The sequence below is a fragment of the Vulpes vulpes genome, chromosome 9 (assembly GCF_048418805.1).
Source record: "Vulpes vulpes isolate BD-2025 chromosome 9, VulVul3, whole genome shotgun sequence".
Taxonomy (NCBI): domain Eukaryota; kingdom Metazoa; phylum Chordata; class Mammalia; order Carnivora; family Canidae; genus Vulpes; species Vulpes vulpes.
Window position 1 is genome coordinate 32,775,101 of NC_132788.1, and position 23,280 is coordinate 32,798,380.

The 23,280-nt window shown below is 40.8% G+C and overlaps 1 protein-coding gene across 1 annotated transcript in view; it reads right to left on the reverse strand.

The window, feature by feature from the left end:
* Window positions 1-23,280, reverse strand: part of LOC140594009 (uncharacterized) — a 157,653-nt gene that overhangs the window by 62,308 nt on the left and 72,065 nt on the right. Inside the window, exons 20-27 of the mRNA XM_072722110.1 lie at window positions 20,170-20,238; window positions 17,061-17,149; window positions 14,858-15,958; window positions 11,946-12,296; window positions 8,266-8,705; window positions 3,369-3,539; window positions 1,623-1,656; window positions 1,133-1,274 (exon numbers count right to left, since the gene is read on the reverse strand). Coding sequence (XP_072578211.1) covers window positions 1,133-1,274; window positions 1,623-1,656; window positions 3,369-3,539; window positions 8,266-8,705; window positions 11,946-12,296; window positions 14,858-15,958; window positions 17,061-17,149; window positions 20,170-20,238 — 2,397 coding nt within the window. The remainder of the gene's footprint in view (window positions 1-1,132; window positions 1,275-1,622; window positions 1,657-3,368; window positions 3,540-8,265; window positions 8,706-11,945; window positions 12,297-14,857; window positions 15,959-17,060; window positions 17,150-20,169; window positions 20,239-23,280) is intronic.

Consider the following 23,280-nt stretch of genomic DNA (forward strand, 5'->3'; position numbering starts at 1 on the left):
CTGAGGGGGCCACTTGATGGGATGAGCACTGGGTGTTATGCTACCTGTTGGCAAATTGAACTCCAATTTAAAAAATAATAAGAAGATATCAAAAACAAAAACAAAGATTTATCAACACTCGACAAATAATAAACCTAATTTTTTAAATGACAAAAATTTTGGCAGCTCAATGAAGATATACAGATGTTAAATAAGCTCAACATTATCAGTTATTAGGGAAATGTGTATTACAACCATAAATGTATATATTTATACACATACATGCGTGTGTGTGTGTTTATATTAAATACCCATCAATGGCTATGATTAAAAAACTGATAATACTAAGTACTCACAAATATATATGGAGGAGTTAGAAACCCTCATACACTGCTGGTGGGTTTAGAAAATAGTACAATTATTTTAGAAAACAATTTGGCAGTTTCATAATAAGGCAATATGAAGAGACAGGAAACTTAAGAGTGATGGATATGTTAACTGTCTAAATTACAGTTATGCTTTCATATGTGTATATATATGAAAAAACTATCAAATTGTACACTTCATACATGTGCAGTTTACCTAACTAAAGCTGTTGGAGAAAGAAAGCCTCTATTATATGAAAAAACATCTAAGACAGTGGCTGAGACATGGATGGAAGGATGGATATGAAACCATACAAGATGAAGCCTGTGGACTATGGTCTTTCACCTCATAGCATTAAGAAGTAATAGCTAAACTTTAAGCAAGGGGGTAATGTGATGAAATGTAAACTTTTAAAAATGTATAGTAATTATGGTTGCAGTGTAGACCAAGATCCCAAGAAGTGGAATGGCAGGGAAAACAGTCCTGAAGTTAGTTCAGTAATCTAGGAGAAAAATAATGGTAACCTGACCTTGGGTGAAGGCACAGAAGAGAAGCAGAGTTCACAAACACATCAAGTGTGCCATTCCCACGTAGACAACCACAATGGAAATTATAGTTCTTTGGCTGAGAGGATTCAATAGTTCTCTATTTTAATATAAAACATATTTCTGAGATGAGTAGCTCTATAACACATCAGTGTTGTGTGGCGCCCCGCTAGATGAGATGTGCACATATTACTACAATCATATATACAGAAAAAGGCTTTATATTTATACGACGGCCCTACCTTTACAATCCATGCCAAGTTGTCCAATGGGCAACAGGGAACTCTTATAATTGGAGTATTGCAACTTGCAATGCTCTGAAGCTGCTTCAGATGACTGAGTTAAGTCATCAAGGTGTTCCACAGAATTCACTTGCTTTTTGACCTACAAATAAATAATACTATTTCAAAATGTCATCCAAATATTTATAAAACATACTAAGCGTAGAGAGATGATAAATATCCATCTTTTTATAAAAGCAAAAACATAGGTACTTTTTAAAAGAACTGATTTTTATCAAAAATACCTTTATCAATAATTAGTGTTTCTGAATAAGTTTTTCACAGCAGATGTCTATACAACAAAGGAAAATTTTCATTTTTTCACTGTGCGTTTCATAAAGTAATTTTTTTTTACCATGGAATAATATTTCTGATAAATATGAAATATCAAAATAATATAATAAATATATCATAAATGAAATAGAATTATATATTTTGTTTGTTTGTCTACCTCGTTCTTTTCCTTAGATGTTTTCTTTGCAGGTCTAAAAAGAGAAAGGATTCTTTTCAGGAAAATATTAAATACTTAAAATACAAAGAATATTTAGAGCATATGTAAGCAATATTAATAGTAATATTAACAAAGTATTAAATTTAGATCAAAATTGCAAAAGTAAAGGAAAATCATAATGTTACTTACATTATTTGATAGGGGTAAATATACATTTTTTGTTGTCATTTTCAATAAAAACAAGTTTTCACTAAATCAATTTGGAAAGTGCAAACTAAGTTTTTTTTATGACACAAGCCCTTTTTAAATAATCATGATATTAGTGTTTTGAGGTTTTACTGTGCAACTACTATGCATTATTTGGGACAGTTTACATATCCTAAAGGGCTTTTAGGCCTTACACAAACCGTATGAAGTAGGCTATTATACTGCGTATTTTGCACAGGAAGCTAATGAGGCACAGAAATTCTAAGGAACTTCCCCAAGCCCATACAGCTGGCAGGAGCAGACCACCCAGAACTCAAGTCCAGGAAATGTCCCTTCCCAACATGTGTTTTACAAAATGTGGTAAAAGTAAGTTAAGTATTTCTAAGTAATGTGATAGCAATTGAATCTATAGTATTATTCCATTTCTAGCTATAATTATTCTAGAAATAATTTCTGAATCTTACATACATTTTTAATTTTTAATTTTTTAAAAAAGATTTTATTTATTTATTCACTAGAGAGACACACAGAGAGAGACAGGCAGAGACACATGCAGAGGGAGAAACAGGCTCCCCCACAAGGAGCCTGATGCGGGACCCCAGGATCACACCCTGAGCCCAAGGCAAGACACTCAACTGCTGTGCCACCCTGGCATCCCACACACTTTTTTTTTTTTTAATTAAAACACTTCATACCTAGGCAGTATTGAAAATCTACTTTCAATAAACTAAAGATTTAATTCTTCTAAAGAAGTTCATTAATGGGCCTTCCTTTACTCATTCAAATGTTTATTCATGGATTCAACAATTACTCATTAAGCACACAATATGTGTCAATGACGCTGCTGGTACAGTAACCGTGGCTCTTGTAATTTAGAACTTTATAATCCAAAAGTAATAATCTATGATAGATGAATAGTTTTTCAATTGTAAATAAACATATTGTAAATAAACAAAACCATTCCCCTTTCCCCAGAACCTAAACAAATATTAAGTTAATATAATCAGATACTCCAAAGCCCCTCACAAAATCATAGCTATTCATGATACTGTCAAAGGTTCTGAATACCTTAACCTAACAAGGAATGATTACTTCTATTCAGAATCGCCTATGTGTCTGTATATTTACTATTATATATATATATTTTTTCAATTGATGAAGGATAGTATCTGCATATTCAATTATATGAGAATACTGCATGGTGGAACCAATTCTAAATAAACAACCTCTTACCACAAAACTCATATCCTGATCTGGGGGTCCTGGGATTGAGTTCTGCTTTGGGCTCCCCACAGGGAACCTGCTTCTCCCTCTGCCTATGTCTCTGCCTCTCTCTCTGTGTCTCTCATGAATAAATAAATGAAATCTTAAAAAAAAGTCACTCCTCCTCATCCTAACCTTTCAAGTGGTGTTTTTGATATACTTGAGTATTTCTTCCCTCAGCCTGTACGGCACTATATTACAGTGTTTTACTTACATAACAATAATCATAGCTACTAACATTCCCTCAGAAGGAAATAAAGAATTTATAGATTTTACCTTCTTTCATCCTGATCCATTGCACTTAGATTGTTGTCATTACTCACTCGCAGTAGACTACCAGTTAGGGAATCGGCCTTCTCAAAGCCTGGTGTAATCATAGATGCTTTTGATGTCCACTTTACATTTTTATCTTTCTTTATTTCCATGATAGACAAACCAGGATCATTACTTAAAAAAAAAAATCCAGTTAAAATATGCATTAGAAAGCCAATATTTTCTAATAATTTTACTGGTAAGGAATAAAAAAAAAACAATTTTTGTAAACATCTGTTACCCCTCTGAATTCATTTATTAATTCACAGAACAGTTATGAAATGCAACCATATGCAAGGAAATACACATATACAATTATGATACAATGTCATTTGTGGGGACAAAACTGCCTGTGTAGGACCTGTGGAATCAAGGGGACCATTGGCCATACACCAAGGGACCGAGGAAAAGTCTCATCTGCCCGTGCATCAGGTAACAGGCATACGCACTACACTCCCAGCTGTGGACCCGGCAAAAGCCCATCAATTGGCGCCACCCTCACCCTCACAGCCACCATCTGGGAGCCCCTGGAAAACACTTAGATAATCACCCATGGAGGTAGAGAGTCTTCGTGGAAAACCAGCTTTCCTGCAGAGAAGTTCTAGCACACCACCAGAGCAAAACAATCAGGTTTGGACACATGGGAGCGGTAGTCATTAAAGACTGGAGGAGGTGACTGCTACTTCAAACGCAAAGACAGCAATGCAAAAGGATATGACAAAATCAAGGAAATATGACACCAACAAAGGATTACAATAATCTTCCAGTAATCAATCTCAGACACGTGGAGATCTGTAATTTATCCAAGAAAGATTTCAAAATCTCAGTCTTAAGGAAATTCAAGGAGCTGCCAGGAAACACAAAAAGCCAATTCAGGGGTGCCTGGGTGGGCCAGGCAATTAAGTGTCTGACCCTTGATTTCATCTCAGGCTATGATCTCAGGGTCATGAGATTGAGCCCTGCATCAGGCTTACACTCAGCACAGTTTCGCTCTCCCTCTGCTACTCCCCCCTAGCTCACACACTCTTTCTCTCGCTAAAATAAATGCATAAAAGCTTTAAAAAAACAGTTAATTCAATAAAATGAGGAATATACTACATAAACAAAATGAGAAGTTTAATGAACAGCTGGAAGGGCTTAGTCAGTTAAGTGTCTGACTTGGCTTTGGCTCAGGTCATGATCTCAAGTTTGTGGAATCACCCCCAGGTCTGCTTGAGATCCTCTCTCCATCTCTCTCTCTCTCCTTTCTTTCTTTTCTTTTTTTCCTTCTTTCTTTTCTTTTCTTTTCTTTTCTTTTCTTTTCTTTTCTTTTCTTTCTCTCTTTCTTTTCTCTCTCTCTCTCGCTCTCAAATAAATTTTTAACAATAATTTTAAGGGGACAAAGAAAAAGAAAATGTTTTGGTAACTTGTGCATACTTTTAGCCTAGTATCTAATTCTAATACAAAAAGCTAGATTTACCAACAGAAAATTATATATATTTCTTCATGGACTAAATGCATGCAAGAAAATATTATGAGCATACAGCTATGTAAATTTACAAAAAGACTGAATTTTCCCACAGGAGATTATTAACTGAGTAACTTTAGGGCACTGAAAACAAAAACAAAACCAGCAATTACTGTTTTAAAATTGCCATATAACTCTTCTAGTTAAATTAAACATCCAAAAAAGATGGATCTTCCTGAAAGCAATTATTAAACAATTTTTCTCGACCCAAATTTCAGATGTAAATCTGTAATTATGGATATGAAATAGCTTTCATTTTGAACACAGTTAATAGAAGCAACTTTTAAATAGAAAACAACTGGTTAAAGATACCTCAAAGTGATGTTGGCGGGGGAATCCTAATGCAGCCATGGTAACGAGAACCCATCAGAAACAGTTTTAAATGTTTGCAATGATCAATGCCATCTTTCCCCACTCACCAGCCAACCAATGTCAGCTTCTCCCTCCTGAAGTATAGCCAATGTGGGACAAAATCACTCCAATACGCATGCCTCGAGTGCCAACCAATCAACAACAGTCTTACCCAAATTACCATGGTGCTTCAGATGATGACAAACCATTTAATTCTCTGAAAGTCTCCCAAGTCTTAAACTCCACTTTTCCTGAAACTGTATATAGAAAGTGAAGACTACTCTGTCAGAAAAGACTGTAAGTGGCCAGCATAGCTCCCTCTTATTAGTAAGCAGTAAATTCCAACTTCACCTTTATATTTCAGATATTGAGGGCTCATATCCTTTGGCAAAAATGTTTAAAGTCCTATAATATTTTAACACCACATTTCATTTTCCTTGATGTAACATAAATGAAGTTTGCTCTTCCTTTGTTCCATTCTACTATAGTTAAAACTAACATAAATACCAGTAAAAGAATAAGTAGCAAGTAACCACAATATTAGGCCCAAATAATCCACAAAATGCAGATAACTGACAGGTTAAGTGGTCAGAACGGACCCATGCCAACCTTTCTTTCTGTTTAAGTGAGAATTGGTATTATGTTAAAAACAATACACACGGGTTAAACTCCATTCACTCAACCAACATTTATTGAATAGCACTATATACGCTAGAATGTTCTCTAAGCACTGAGGACACGGCCATGAACAGAAAAAAATCCTACTCACGAGGAAAGTAAACATAGTAACAATAAACTACCTAGGCAAACCACACAGTATGAGAGGAGAAAAACTAAAGCAGAGAAATCAAATTTCGATGTGTCGTAGCAAAAGGGGTGGTCGAAATACTAGTCAGGATAAACCAAGAAGGGCCTTGCTGAGAAAGTGACCTTGAAGCAAAAACCAGGGAGAAGAAGAGGGAGCAAGGAGTAAGCCATGAGGATACCTGAGAGAAAAGCACTCCACAGAGAGTTTATAGCAAGTACAGAGGTATGCCTGAAGTGTTTATAATGAGGGTGGGGGTAAGAATAGTGAGAAATTCAAGTGTGGCTGAACAGAAGGAAAGGGATAGAAAGTAGTTCAAATCAGAGAGACAGAGGGAGGAAAGGATAGGGAGGGACCTGAGATGAACAAGTCACATAAGGCCTTGTAGGTATTAGAAAGAACTTGAGCATGTACTCTGAGTGAATGCGAGGCGATTAGGTCTTGAGCAGAGGAGGACATAATCTGACTTATGTTTTAATAGATCCACTGTGTTTAGAATTAATGGAAAGTGAATTTTCATAGATTATATAATATGAAGTCACTATTGAAAAATTTGGTGTGGTGCATGTTGAAATATATGGTCTTTAAAAAGGAAGAATAAGGGGCACCTGGTTGGCTCAGTCGGTAAAAGCGTCTGCCTTCGGCTCAGGTCATGATCCTGGAGTCCCGGGATCAAGCCCCGCTTCAGGCTCCCCGCTTCCCCCTCTGCCTCTGCCGCTCCCTGCACTCACACTCTATCTCTCTCAAATAAATAATCTTAAAAACATTTTTAAAGGAAAAATAATAGCATGTATGCAAACTGCCTGAAAAAGAAGATACATTGCATTAACAACCTCTTGGTTTATAGCATAGGGATCAAATGTTTATACAGAATATGGGACAAGTTGCCATGTGAAATCTCTTCGTAATAATATTCAGATCAATTTGAGAGTCCAACATTTGAGCACTCGTGCATTGGGAACCAAAACCAAAAACCTAATAATGAGCAGTTTTGTTGGTAATAAAGTAGAGTGCCAGTGTAGCCGGTAACTTCCTTTTGCAACTCAGCAGATATTAAAAGTATTCTAAAGTTTCTGTAAGACATGAAACCAAACACTTTAAATATACTTTAGGGGATCCCTGGGTGGCTCAGCGGTTTAGCGCCTGCCTCCAGCCCAGGGTGTGATCCTAGAGTCCCAGGATCGAGTCCCACATCAGGCTCCCTGCATGGAGCCTGCTTCTCCCTCTGCCTGTGTCTCTGCCTCTCTCTCTCTCTCTCTCTCTCTCTCTCTGTTTCTCATGAATAAATAAAAATAAAATTAAAAAAATATATTTATATATATATACTTTGTTAAACAATCAAAACCCTGCAGACCTAAATTCATTTTCTCAAATAGTCACACACTGCATTATTTTATAGGTGTGAAAACTTACTTCCTTATGGATGAATAGTTAGACTCCCTCCAAGTTTTTGATAAGGGAATGCTGTAATAAATAATCTTAACATATATACGTAACATGTTTATGTAAGTACTCTTAATATACCTGTCATATTTTATATATATAATAATACATAATAAATGTTCTTAGAATATGTGTGTCTAAGTGTTCACACAAGTCATGTTCTCCTATAGGATCTACCTCTGGCAATGAAGCCGTTGGGATATAGGGACAGCATATGTGAGATTTCAAATGCACTGCTACATCACCCTTCAGAAAGGATTTGTCAATTTTCTTTCTCTCTCTCTCTCTTTTAAAGATTTTTATTTATTTATTTATTTATTTATTTATTTATTTATTCATGAGAGACACAGAGTGAGGCAGAGACATGGGCAGATGGAGAAGCAGGCTCCTCATGGGAAGCCTGATGCAGGACTCGATCCCACGACCCCGAGATCACAACCTGAGCCAAAGGCAGATGTTCAACCACTAAGCCACTCAGGTGCAACGGATTTGACAATTTTCACCTAAAAACAGTGTATAAGAATGACTTCTTCCTCACATTTGCTAACCTACATTTTTTTAAATTAAATATTTATCACTATGCCTGCAAAAAAAGTTGATACCATACCGGTCTTTGCCTTTTTCTGTTTAGCACCCTGGGTGGATATCTCTACTAAAAATATAAAATGTGTTAATCATGAACATTAGCTCCAAATAGAATTTGTTTTATAGAAAAATAATAATTATCTACTGTTTAAATATTGCTATCAGCTTACCTATCAGAATCTTCATTCTGCGTAGTAGGAAACAGCTGGTTATCAGTTTTTCCACTCTTTCTTTGTTGAATTAGTCCAGCAGCAGGAGCAGCAGCAGGAGGAGCAGGAGGAGCAGCCGGAGGAGCAGCAGGAGCAGCAGCAGCAGCAAGAGCAGCAGGAGCAGCAGGAGGAGAAGCAGCAGCAGCAAGAGCAGCAGGAGCAGCAGGAGGAGAAGCAGGAGGAGAAGCAGCAGCAGCAGGAGCAATAGCAGGAGCAGCAGGAGCAGAAGCAGGAGCAGCAGGAGCAGGAGCACGAGGAGCAGCAGGAGCAGCAGCAGCAGCAGCAGGAGGAGGAGCAGGAGGAGCAGCAGGAGGAGCAGCAGGAGGAGAAGCAGCAGCAGGAGCAGTAGCAGGAGCAGCAGCAGGAGGAGCAGGAGCAGTAGCAGGAGCAGCAGGAGCAGGAGCAGCAGGAGCAGGAGCAGCAGGAGCACGAGCAGCAGCAGGAGCAACAGCACGAGGAGCAGCAGGAGCAGCAGGAGGAGCAGGAGCACGAGCAGCAGCACGAGGAGCAGCAGCACGAGCAGCAGTAGCAGCAGCAGCACGAGCAGCAGCAGCAGCAGCACGAGCAGCAGCAACAGCAGCAGCAGCACGAGAAACAGCAGGAGGAGCCGCAGGAGGAGCCGCAGGAGGAGCAGCAGGAGCAGCAGGAGCACCAGCAGGAGGAGCAGCAGGAGCAGCACGAGGAGCAGCAACAGCAGCAGGAACAGCAGGAGCAGGAGGAGCAGCAACAGCAGCAGGAACAGCAGGAGCAGGAGGAGCAGGAACAACAGCAAGAGGAGCAGCAGCAGCAGGATCAGCAGGAGGAGCAGCAGGAGCAGCAGGAGCACGAGCAGCAGGAGCACGAGCAGCAGCACGAGGAGCAGCAGCAGCAGCACGAGGAACAGCAGGAGGAGCAGCAGGAGGAGCAGCAGGAGCAGGAGCAGCAGCAAGAGGAGCAGCAGCAAGAGGAGCAGCAGCAGCAGGAGGAGTAGCAGCAGGAGCAGCAGCAGGAGCAGCAGCAAGAGGAGCAGCAACAGCAGCAGGAACAACAGGAGCAGGAGGAGCAGCAGCAGCAGCACGAGGAATAGCAGGAGGAGCTGCAGGAGGAGCAGCAGGAGCAGGAGCAACAGCACGAGGAGCAGCAGGAGCAGCAGGAGGAGCAGGAGCACGAGCAGCAGCACGAGCAGCAGCAGCACGAGGAACAGCAGCAGGAGCAGCAGGAGCACAAGCAGCAGCACGAGGAGGAGCAGCAGCACGAGGAACAGCAGCAGGAGCAGTAGGAGGAGCAGCAGGAGCAGGAGCAGGAGCAGCAGCAAGAGGAGCAGCAGCAGCAGGAGGAGTAGCAGGAGAAGCACGAGGAGAAGCACGAGGAGCAGCACGAGGAGCAGCAGGAGCAGGAGCAGGAGCAGCAGCAAGAGGAGCAGCAGGAGCAGCAGCAGGAGAAGGAGCAGGAGCAGCAGGAGAAGGAGCAGGAGAAGCACGAGGAAAAGCACGAGGAGCAGCAGGAGCAGGAGCAGCAGCAGGAGGAGCAGCAGGAGCAGGAGCAGGAGCAGCAGCAAGAGGAGCAGGAGCAGCAGCAGCAGCAGGAGAAGGAGCAGGAGCAGCAGCAGGAGAAGGAGCAGGAGCAGCAGGAGCAGGAGCAGCAGGAGCAGCAGGAGCAGGAGCAGGAGCAGCAGGAGCAGCACGAGGAGCAGCAGGAGCAGGAGCAGCAGCAGCCGGAGGAGCAGCAGCAGCAGCGTGAGCAGCAGCAGGAGCAGCAGGAGAAGCACAAGGAGCAGCAGCAGCATGAGGAGCAGCATGAGGAGCAGCAGGAGCAGCAGGAGCAGCAGCAGGAGCAGGAGCAGCAGGAGGAGCAACAGCAGCAGCACGAGAAGCAGTAGGAGCAGCAGCACGAGGAGCAGCAGGAGCAGCAGCAACAGGAGCAGCAGGAGGAGCAGCACGAGGAGCAGCAGGAGCAGTACGAGGAGCAGCAGGAGCAGCACGAGGAGCAATAGCAGCATGAGGAGCAGCAGCAGAAGGAGCAGCAGGAGCATGACGAGCAGCAGCAGCAGCAGGAGAAGCACGAGGAGCAGCAGCAGCATGAGGAGCAGCAGGAGCAGCAGCAGGAGCAGGAGCAGCAGGAGGAGCAACAGCAGCAGCACGAGAAGCAGTAGGAGCAGCAGCACGAGGAGCAGCAGGAGCAGCAGCAACAGGAGCAGCAGGAGGAGCAGTGGCAGCACGAGGAGCAGCACGAGGAGCAGCAGGAGCAGCAGGAGGAGCAGCAGCAGGAGGAGCAGCAGCAGCACGAGGAGCAGGAGCAGCAGCAGCAGCATGAGGAGCAGCAGCAGCAGCACGAGGAGCAGCAGCAGGAGGAGCAGCAGGAGCAGCACAAGGAGCAGCAGCAGCGCTAGGAGCAGCAGGAGCAGGAGCAGTAGCAGGAGGAGGAGCAGCAGCAGGAGCAGGAGCAGCAGCAGGAGGAGCAGTAGGAGCAGCAGCAAGAGCAGCAGCAGAAGGAGCAGCAGCTGGAGCAGCAGGAGCAGCAGCAGCAGCTCGAGGAGCAGCAGGAGGAGCAACAGGAGCAGGAGCAGCAGCCGCAGGAGCAGCACGAGGAGCAGGAGCAGCACGAGGAGCAGAAGGAGGAGCAGCAGGAGCAGCAGGCGGAGCAGCAGCAGCACGAGGAGCAGCCGCAGGAGCAGCACGAGGAGCAGCAGCAGCACGAGGAGCAGCAGGAGCAGCAGCAGCAGGAGAAGCAGCAGCAGCGGCATGAGGAGCAGGAGGAGGAGCAGCAGGAGCAGCAGGAGCAGCACGAGGAGCAGCAGGAACAGCACGAGGAGCAGCAGCAGCAAGAGGGGCAGCAGGAGCAGGAGCAGCAGGAGCAGCAGCAGGACGAGCAGCAGGAGCAGCAGGAACAGCAGGAGTAGTAGCAGGAGCAGAACGAGCAGCAGGAGCAGCAGGAACAGCAGCAGGAGTAGTAGCAGGAGCAGGAGAAGCAGCAGGAGCAGGAGGAGCAGCAGGAGCAACAGGAGAAGCAGCAGCAGCAGGAGCAGCAGGAGCAGCAGCAGGAGGAGCAGCAGGAGGAGCAGCACGAGGAGCAGCACGAGGAGCAGCAGCAGCACGAGGAGCAGCAGGAGCAGCAGCAGCAGGAGAAGCAGCAGCAGCGGCATGAGGAGCAGGAGGAGGAGCAGCAGGAGCAGCAGGAGCAGCACGAGGAGCAGCAGGAACAGCACGAGGAGCAGCAGCAGCAAGAGGAGCAGCAGGAGCAGGAGCAGCAGGAGCAGCAGCAGGACGAGCAGCAGGAGCAGCAGGAACAGCAGGAGTAGTAGCAGGAGCAGAACGAGCAGCAGGAGCAGCAGGAACAGCAGCAGGAGTAGTAGCAGGAGCAGGAGGAGCAGCAGGAGCAGGAGGAGCAGCAGGAGCAACAGGAGAAGCAGCAGCAGCAGGAGCAGCAGGAGCAGCAGCAGGAGGAGCAGCAGGAGGAGCAGCACGAGGAGCAGCACGAGGAGCAGCAGCAGCACGAGGAGCAGCAGGAGCAGCAGCAGCAGGAGAAGCAGCAGCAGCGGCATGAGGAGCAGGAGGAGGAGCAGCAGGAGCAGCAGGAGCAGCACGAGGAGCAGCAGGAACAGCACGAGGAGCAGCAGCAGCAAGAGGAGCAGCAGGAGCAGGAGCAGCAGGAACAGCAGCAGGACGAGCAGCAGGAGCAGCAGGAACAGCAGGAGTAGTAGCAGGAGCAGAACGAGCAGCAGGAGCAGCAGGAACAGCAGCAGGAGTAGTAGCAGGAGCAGGAGGAGCAGCAGGAGCAGGAGGAGCAGCAGGAGCAACAGGAGAAGCAGCAGCAGCAGGAGCAGCAGGAGCAGCAGCAGGAGGAGCAGCAGGAGGAGCAGCAGGAGCAACAGGAGGAGGAGCAGCAGGAGCAACAGGAGGAGAAGCAGCAGGAGCAGCAGCAGGAGCAGGAGCAGCAGCAGGAACAGCAGCAGCATATATCTTTTCTGCTCCTTCCATCTTACTACTCTTGTGCTTCTTCCTTTCTTTTCCACTCTTGAATGGAAATTTGATACTGAGAATAACTCTTACATCTTTATTCATTAAAAAGAACTTTTTCATTAATTGTATCATTTGACTCTTAGTTTATCATAATTTTAATCAATAAAACTATCTTGCGCTTAACTTTATCACTGCATGTAATTGCAATTTTTGGAAATTCTGCTTCATTTCTGTTTGAATAGAACAACATAATCTTCCAGAATTTCAAAAAGGACTTTAATTTTGTGTTCATATCTACACTTTGCCACCTAACATTCCCAACTTCACCCCATCTGACCAGCAGATCCAAAGAAATAAAGAGACACAAAAATCTGTCCTCTTCTGTCTTTACCATCTGGATTTTGCTTACACAGACAGATTTAAAGGATGTGACATTGTGATGCACCAGGAACAAATAGGAAGCTTTCCATTTCTGCACTGAGCTATTCTCTCCCCAACTGCCTTTTATAATTCTTTTTTCATTTGGATCCCAGGGCTATCAAAAAAAGTCACAGTGTTCATTAAAATATGGGACCAAAGTTCACCAAGGCATAAAAGGAGCAGAGCAAAACTGATATTAGTGTAGAATTTGGGGAAATGAGTAATGCTCCCCAAATTTCACATTCCATAACCATAAAATTTTATAGCTAGAGGGTATAAAAGTAATTATCAACTTTAATCCCATTTTCTATTGATAATGGGAATAAAACCAAAAAAGGTTACATGATTTGTCCAAAAGTTCCTAAAGTGGCATTACCTAGCATCAAAAGAGATGATACAATTCCTTAATGCTGAATCAAATAAATGACCCAACAAGTTTATTATTTATCAGCTATGCTAAAAGTGTGACTTTGGCACAGTAATTTAATACCTTAATTGGGGATGCGGCGCTTAGCTAATTTTTATTTTAAAGGAGGATATCTCTATATTTTGTTTATTTTTTACCTCAAACATCAGTTTTCTCCCTTAGAGTCAAATACTGAAGGTTTGCTGAAAATCTATGCTACCTACATGATAAAAGTCGTATGTGTCAAAATATATCATACTTTATTAAACATAATGTAACGGTTTGACTCAACAGAAACACCTGAGAATGGTGATTAAACAAACACATGTGTATATACACACACACACACGTGGGCACCTGGGTGGCTCAGTCAGCTAAGCATCTGCCTTTGGCTCAGGTCATGATCCCCGGGTTCTGGGATCAAGACCCACGGGTCAGGCTTCCTGCTCCACCAGGAGCGTGCTTCTCCCTTGCCCTCCTACAGCTGCTCCCCGGTTTGTGTTTTCTCTCTCTCTCTCTCTCTCTCCTCTGTCTCTCTGTGTATGTCAAATAAAATCTTAATTTTTTTTTTTTTAATGTGGAGGAGATGCCTGAGTGGCACAGTTAGTTGGGCCTCCAGCTCTTGATTGCAGTTCAGTTCATGATCTCATGGTCATGGGCTCGAGCCCCACCTCAGGCTCCACGCTCACTGGGGAGTTTGCTTCTCTCCCTTTCTCTCTCTCCCTCTACCCTTCACCCTGCTCACACCCTATAAATCAATCAATCAATCAACCAATCCTAAAAGAAAAAAGGAGTCTGTTTTTAAAAACATGGGAGAAAAAAACTGGTGATGATGCAAATATTTGTTATTAAAAATATCTCAAAGTGGTCGTGTTGGAATTTGAAGTTCCAAGAGTTTGAGGAAAGCAGAGAAGACTACACATACTGAAGCAATAAACAGAAGCAATAAATAGATTGAAATATAGATGAAATATCTGTTTATATCCCTTCCCTTAGTTATTGCTTCATTTCCATTTTATGTATTTATTTATTTTAAAGATTTTATTTATTCATCAGGGACACACACAGAGAGAAGCAGAGACACAGGCAGAGGGAGAAGCAGGCTCCATGCAGGGAACCTGATGTGGGACTTAATTAATCCCAGATCCCGGGATCATACCCTGAGCCAAAGGCAGACGCTCAACAGGTGAGCCACCCAGGCATCCCAACTTCTTTTCCATTTTATTGTTTGGAAGTGCAACTTATATTTAGGCCAAGAGATAAAAACCCTAGATATCATGATATATTTTTTAAAGATCTATGTATTTTAGAGAACAAGACTGATAGCATGAGAGAGGCACAGCGGGAGACAGAAACTCAAGCAGACTCCATGCTGAGCAGAGCCCGACTTGGGGCTCCTCTTCACAACCCTGACAACACAACCCAAGCCAGAAACAAGACTAGGACTCTCAACTGGCCGTGCCCCGCTGGCACCCCAAGATAATCGCATTTTTAAAGCAATTTTCTCTACGGTTATTCTGTTTCATGAGGTCACAGGGCGCATAGCGAAAAGAGCTTCCCAGTTCACACGCCACTTGGGAAACTGAAAGAAACTTAAGGAACACAAATCATATGTTTTCCTGCATTCCTATCATTTAGATTGCAGAAATAATCTATTTCCGAACACAATTATATATTGAGACAACCCCATTTTATACACGAGCTTTCTTCATAAGTGGAAAATCAAAATGGCTCAGATAATTGACAAAGACAAAAAACAAAAGAGCAGCAGCAAAGTGAATCTCTCTACCTGTTTTTGAAGTTCAACTTTCTCTTTTTCCGAAGCCAGGAGTTCTACTTGTAACATGCCTTTCTCATTCTTAAACCTTTGCAGATTTTGCTTATCTTGCTGTAATTCTTCTTTCTGATGTACTTCTGATGTTCTGAAAGGACATGGTGAAGAACTCACAATTTCTAATGCAGGTTCCGTACTTTTATAGTTATTAGTACTGTCATTATCTGCATATAATGGCTTCTGGAAAGAGTCTCGTGTTGGTTTTGTTTTCTTGTAAGTGTTTGTAATAGCAGAAGTATCATGCCTTTTCTTCTGAATCATTTGTTTCACCACATTGGAGTGGGCAAGCTGCAAATCAGAAAGGCTTTCTGGGTCACTATACGGAGGGATATATCCAGTGTCTAATTTACTATTAGTGGCATTTTGGTTCAAACTTTTGGCCATCTGCAGGTCAAACTCTTGGTCTTCTTTCACTTCAAATGTAACAAGTGGGTTCCTTACTTTTTTATCTTCTGTATCGTTATCAAGACTCTCATTTTTGTTAAAAACATGCTCACCTGGTTTCTTATCATCTTCATGGAAAGAAAGCTTAGAAGATGACTGGCAAGCATAGTCTGGAGACCCAGAGTATGAATGAGAGAGAACAGCATTTTCGAGACTAGGCTCTTTTTGTTCAGGAAAGGCCTGAGGTACTACAGAGACAGACACTCCAAATTCATCTTTTTCCTCACCATCAAGTGTAACTTTTGTCAATTTCGGAGGTATTTCCTTTGACTCTGCTTCTTTAGAATTACCATGTAGTGGCTCTACCTTAGGATGAGCAATAATTTGGTACTTTTCACAAGTTTTACCAATCTCCTGAGTTAACTCTCTGCTCATGAGCTTTACATTATTTTTCCAATCTAATTTGCCTTGTTTCATCCGTATCTCCTCATGCTTCTTGTGTGCACGAAGATGTTCTGAATGTACAGATCTATCATCCTGTCTATCACATTCCATATGCATTTCTGGTTCTCGAGCCGTATCTTGCAGTTGCACAAGTGGAATGGTAATTTGCTTGGTTTGGCTTTCAGATGCCTTTTCAGCCAGGATACATGTTTGTGAAATAACTTTATCCTTAGGTAATCAAATGCGGACAAAGAAAAATTAGAAAATAATTAAAATTTAGTTATTAGCTGCTCCTAAGACACTGATTATAACTAAGAAGTGAGGACAGAAGAAAAGCATAAATCCATTCACTTATATTTTGTCAGGTTTCTCTTCACTAAACAATTCAATACACTTACATCTACCGAAAAATGAATCAGATGATTTTTAATGTTACAAACTTAAAAACATTTTATCCCCTTGGATCTTAAACAGTGAGCTCCTACGATGCATTTCAGGAGTTTTTACAATTTAAAACCTAGATAATAGGCAAACTACATTTTTGGGGGGCAAATATCAATTAACATCAATCAAAGAAAAACAAATTCCTATATTTTAATTTAAATTATATACTATGATAGTGTTAGACATTGCTATAGATTATCTGCTTGTATCCAGCTCTAATATATTGTAACGTCCACTGAGAGTGGATAAGAAAAATATTAATAATATGGATTTCCTGTGCTGAAATGAAATAACTGAAAGAGTTATTGTTTATAATCCAATTACAAAGCTCCCATCCTGGAAGGTGCGTTTCGACAACAGGCGATCGTACTGATTTCATGACCCCATTCTCTGAAGTCAACTACACAGAGATCACAAAGCAGAATAAATCTTTAATCTTGGCATTTGTAACTGGAAATAGAGAACTAGGCACTTTGAACCACTGAGAATAATCACTCCTTGTACATCAGTCTAAGTCAGTAGTCATCATTGTTATACTGCTCATAATTTCAACTGCTTATACATGACTCAGTATTTGATGCTACCTTCTTTATCATGTAAAGAAGTTACAAAAAATGGAAGAAGCAAAGAATATTTAGAATTATTTTTGCCTCAAAAGAAATTTTTTTTTTTGCCTAAATTCCAAGGATGAAGTTTAGCTAAACTTAGTTACTAAAAATTACAACATTTTGAGTTTTGTAACTCGTAAAATTTTATAAAAACTAAATATTATACTCTATTGACTTCAATATAGCCACTCAAAGATAATTTCACTTGAACCATGTAATATTAGAAAAGCAGGGAAAACAATACAAAATCAGAAATTTAAATTTAAAATTTTACATACCTGGGGGTGGTTATTTTCACTTTCATCAGGCCTTTCTTGCTCTTGCTCTTGCTCTGATGCCACTTCTAAGTCTGGTTCTGACGACAAATCTATATATATAGTTAAAATGGACTACTCAGAATGGTTAGATAAAAGCTATTACCTCTATAAAAATAGAAAATATCATTTATCACTTAAGAGTTTAAATTCATCTTTAGCTGAATATTCAAGAAATACTTTTAATTATCTAAAATTTCAACAAACCATTTGAGAAATACTAAACGTCACCAGGCTAAAGGCACACAAACATCTCCAAGATTCATTCACAAATTCATCGACTTAATATCCATGAACAAAACAATAAGAAACAAAAGTTTAAAATACAGTAGAAACATATAAAATCACAAGAGATTATTCTCTACTTTGTAACAGTACCTCTTAAACAACACCCTAAGCTTCAACCATAACGTTATTCATCATTTCCAAAATTATTAGTACTTTTCATGTCTTTATCAGTGCATATCCTCCCTATGGGTGTATGTCCCCGAGGAGTAAACGTTTCTGAAAGTATTTTCCTCTACTACTTGACAAATTTCCTTGCATCCTTTAGGACTCAGACTGCTGTGTAAAGTCATCCTTGATTATAGCTATCCTTTCCCAGATAAAGATGTATCTCTTTCTTTGGGGTTACCTTAATACCTTACAGGTTTTCTAGTGTACCTTCACCACCTGAACTGTAAACTACTTCATTATGTATCTAGTTCTTTTGCTCCTACACTGTAGGGGACAATCTTGACAATGGGGGGGGGGGGAAGGGAGGAGGGAGGAGCAGAGGGAGAGAGAAAATCTTGAGCGGGCTCCACCCCCAGTCCTGAGCCCGACCTGGGGCTCCATCTCACAAGTCTGAGATATGACCTGAACTGAAATCAAGAGCTGGGCACTCAAGCGAATGAACCTCCCAGGCATCCCTGTAGGGGACAATCTCTTACATTTTATGTTACTTAGTACTTATTGTACTAATAAGTACATATGTTTTTATGTTACTTAGTACTTACTTACTGAGTTCCCACTAAGTGATAGATAGGGGACCGGGTTTAAAGAAGTATGTGGATATAAGGTGTCAGGAATAGCTTTCCTAGACATAATGCCTAAACTGAGCCTGCAACAGTGACGTCAGACAGATTCAAAGGGATTACAGGGCAGAAAATGGGGAGAACATGCAAGGCTGTAGTAAGACAAGGGAGAGAAGCACACAACAGGGTAAATATTTGTCTAAAATAGAGGGATCAAAGAGGAAGACATCACTAGCAGTTCAGGATACCAGAGATAAGGGCAGACGGTATAAAGGGCTAAAGATGAAGACTTAGGCAGAAGTCAAGAAGTCAAGTCAAGATTATGAAAGCTTTGTATGTAATTTTAAGATGCCTGGACATAAATATGTTTTCAACAGTGGTTCACGGTCGTATATGTATTTGAGACAGATCACTCTAAATACTGTGGGGAGGGATGAGTGTGAGGGGCACTGTGATCAAAGATAGGAGATGAATTAGAAGGTAGTAATGCAAAACAATGATGATACACACCTGAACTGACAGAATGGTTCCAGAAATATTCAGAATATAAAATTATCAGGGCTCAGTACAGAATAATTATGTACTAAGTCAATCAACAACAATCCTGGCATCAAGGGAAGAGAGATATAATGTACATGAACTGTTTTATGTTGCTTGCATGTACTTTGTAATTTTTTTGTTTCACATTTTCCTGTGGTACAGGAGCCTACAGGTGTTTTCTTTTTAAAGTCCTGCTCTTGGATCTACCAAGCTCATGAAGAAGTAACAGCAAACAAGTCACTTGTATAGATCAATAAATTTGGATTTACAGTCTATACTCACGACTCCTGGAGATAACTGAAAATCTTTAGAAAATGAGTTAATTCTCATTAAAGAAGAAGAAAAGAAAATAACATAAAACTACAGGAGTGAAAAAATATTACACGATATGTTAGTACACACGTGATCATATGACTGATAAAGGACACTGGATTAACTGATACATTAAGTAGAACACACGTTAGATGTGGTTAATCAACTGAAAATCTTAGTAGAATTAGAACTGACTTTCCATATATTATTTTTAAATGATATTCGATACTTCTAAAACCAAGATTCCTTGGGAACTCTTGACTCATTTAAAATAATAAAACAGCACCTGGGTTGTTCAGCCAGTTAAGTATCCAACTCTTGATTTCAGTCGGGTCATGATCTCAGAGTTGTGAGACTGAGTCCCGCATTGGGCTCCATGCTGAGTGTGGAGCCTGCTTGGGATTCTCTTTCTCCTTCTGCCCATCCCTCCCTCCTTACTTTCTGACACTCTCTAAAAAAGTAAAATAAAAATAATCAAATAAGGAGATGGACTATGCCTACGTAGCTGAGAAGAGGATACTATGTGGTAAATTCTCAATGATTGCCATTACTGCTGGGAAAGTCAACTCCAAAATAAAGTCATAGAGAATATAGGAAATATTTTAATACTCTGTTTGGGAAGGTGCTTTTTTTCTGTTACAGTAAATATAGTATGACCAATACTTATGAATTTAGAGCTATAAAAATAAAGCTAAGAAACTATGTTGTGAGTTAACAATCTTTACCTCTCTACATAGTTTTCCCAACTGGTCCCCAAATTCTAAATCTAATCCTGCTACCCACTCTCAAGTGAATGATGAATACGAGCCTAAAAGAAATTATTTTCTCCTAATTCTCTTTCTTTATTTATATGTGGCTTTGGTTAGAGGAAGAATGCAAAAATGTCTTGCTAAAAGATGCTCTGTTTGGTGGTAGGTTGTATGAAAGGAGTAACCACAAATTTTACCACAAAATTATTTTTGAAAAATCAGAACTATGGTGAAATCATAAGGACACTGAACTCTGATTCTTTTTTTCCTCTCTCTCTCTCTCTCTGTTTTCTGGTAGCAGTGATTCACACAGGCCATGGAGCATAGAATTCTCTAACTGAAACACAGCTCCAATATTAATATTTTCTTTATCTATTAAGGTCATCTGTCCAAATTCTGTGGATGCTGACTCATTTTTGATCATTGGTTGTGATACAAATGGGCATTTATTATTACCTTTCAAATCCACAGTTCTTTGACAAGTCTCATTACCGAGGGACAAACTAGAATCCCAATCAGAAGAATCTGAAAACCAAGTTTCCTTTATTAGAATGTAAACAATACAAATTTAACGAATTTGTACAAATTCTTTTGTTAGAGAAACAGCCACAAGTCCTGCTCTTCTCCCAGACACACTACTTACTACTCATTCGTAGCTAATTATATTTTACATGTCCTATACTTGGCATTCACACAGATGTATTTAACTCTCATTTTCTCTTTTTCATTCTCTAGTATTATATAGTTTAATTCACTCACCAAGCTCTATTACATATTCTATACTCCATAAAAGCTCTGTTCATTGATAATTACGAGTCTTCAAGGTCTGAATGTTTTTAGTAACAAAACTGATGTCTAATCATTTATTTTATGTTTAAATATGCATTTTGTGTTCTAAAGACGTGAGGTTTTAAAAACTTGTACTGAATGGTACTACTTTAATAATAATGAGATGGGTCTTTCCTCAATGCACCGACATCCTCAGAATTTAATTTTTGGACAAATATCATATTTATATGAGAAATGAAAGACTTGGGTAATATAATCCTTTCCGTGTAAAAACAAAGTAAGTCTCAGTCCACACTGAGATCCAAAAACTACAGCGCCATGAAACAGAAAATGAATATATAACAAAACTATTGTCCCTTTATAAACAAGATTGCTCTGATTTAAACCTCTTAAGTCAAGGGAAAGAAAAAAGCAAGAAATGCAGAAATGGAACTTTAATGCCCATTTCATCACAAGGGCCCCTTTATCATTTTGTATCCATGAACCCTGTACATGGTTTAAATCAGTTCTCCCCATGTCATCTGAGAATCCTCAGAGTCCCAAGATCCATCGATTCACAAAATCCAAGAGGTGAAAACTATCTTCACAACCGTACTAAATGTTATTTGACATTTTCACTCTCATTCTCTTATTAAGTGTACAATAAAGTTTTCTAAAGTTAAAATGTGTGATAGCATCACAACTCACATGATTAGTGGATCACAGCTCTAATGGCTAGCAACATGAGATTGTGTATCCTTGTGGTTTTTTTAATACATCTTTGTGTTTTAAATGTTTGTTTTAATTTCTAAGATTGTAAATATCAACAGCACATCCTGATTGCAGTACAGCAGAATCATCGATACCATTCTACTACAAGTATTTGCCATGTTCTTCAATTTGTCCCGTAATTTAGGCAGTACGCAGTTATGATGAATGCATAATTTATCGAAAGCGTAATTTATTTTTCACTGAAAACAGTGTTATGAATTGATCAGCCTGGATATACTTGTAGGATAATAGTCAATAAAAGTATTCACTTTTGTCTATACCCATGTGGGCCACTGGTATGCCTACATTTCTTGTATCCTCTAGTTTAGCCATGTTAAAGTTTCTTGACCCACGCATGCAAGAAGGTATATAAAACACATCTAAGAAATAACGTATAATAAGCTTTCAATATGGAACTATGACTACCAAAATGAAAAAAATCAATTTAATTGCCACCGAATTTTTAGATACTAAAAATCTTTTGTATTTCAAAATCAGTGTCATATTTATTGATAGAAACAATTTTAGCATTTAAGGAATGGACCCTATGATTTCTTTTGTTTCCAAAATTAGTTTGATTTGGTAGACTATGTCAGTCTTGAAAAGGTGTGTCTGAAAAAGCTATCATCCCCCAAAATGAGCTATCTGAAAAATAGACACCCATGCTTCCATATTCAAATTAATCTCATTTGAATAACGAATATCAAAGCAACATGTATCTCTGGGGTCCAATAGATTTGAGGAAGATGAATGGTGGCTATGTTTTATCCCAAGTCTAGCACTCCATTTGCTCTCAGTATTCTTTGTGGAGCAGCTGTGATCTAATCTGTTTCAGTACAAATAAACTCAAGCTATCTAAAAAGTGAGTTCTTGGGCAGCCCCAGTGGACAAAGGGTGGGTGCCACCATCAGCCCAGGGTGTGATGCTGGAGACCCAGGATCCGGTCCCATGCCGGGATCCCTGCGTGGAGCCTGCTTCTCCCTCTGCCTGTGTCTCTGCCTCTCTCTAGGTCTGTCATAAAAAAAAAAAAAAAAGTGACTTCTCTAGAGTTTCCTCACCAACTCCAAAATTTCCTAGCTAAGACGTCTTTCATTTTTCCCTCTTTCCCTTCACTATCCCCTGTCTTCAAAAGTAATTTCTGGGGGCACCTGGGTGGCCCAGTCAGTGGGGGGTCTTAGCTCTTGATTTCAGCTAAGGAAATGAATTCGGGGTCCTGGGATTAAGTCCCGTGGTGGGTTCCTCACTCGGCAGGGAGTCTGCTTAATTAAGGACTCTCTCTTCCTCTCCCTTTGCCCCCCTCCCTGCTCGCTCACTCTCTAACATTAATAAATAAATCTTTTTAAAAACTAATTTGTGATCTATGGTCTTGATTTTTTCTTTTTTTTTTTTTGCTTTTACAACCTTTTTATGGATTTTCTCCACCACTTCTTTCCTCTTTGTTTAGCAATAGTATCTAACATCTATACCTTCTATTTCTGTATCTCCTTGTTCCCCTCTGGTTATAAACATGGTCAGAAATAAAAACAAAATAATGCTTTTTCTTGACCCTGTTATGTCTTGAACTATCCAACAGCTCTTCCAGATTTCTCTACAGGGAAGTCTATACCCATGCTACTGAGCACATGACCCAAGGACCACCGCCACTGGCATCACCTGAGAGGTCAAAATGCAGAATTCCAGACCTGCTGTTCACAGTGTGCATTTTTAACAAGGTCTCGGGCGATTGACTATAATTTGAGAAATCCTGGGTCATACTGAACCCTGCCGCCGTATTCCTTTACCTTAACCTTCTATGATCAAGCCTCAAGTTCATCACTATCAATTCTGAAAGTGAAGATGTATTAAAAGTCATAAATGTTCTAACGGAAGTTTTATCAGGGCTAAAGCTTCCTTGATCTCCCCCTAATTGACCCTGCTCTCTTTTTCCTTCCAATTCTCTTTTTTTGCACGAAATGACACTTACAAAGTACCACCATTTTATATGACATTGAGGTACACATATTTATTTATTTAAAAGATGTTTTCATT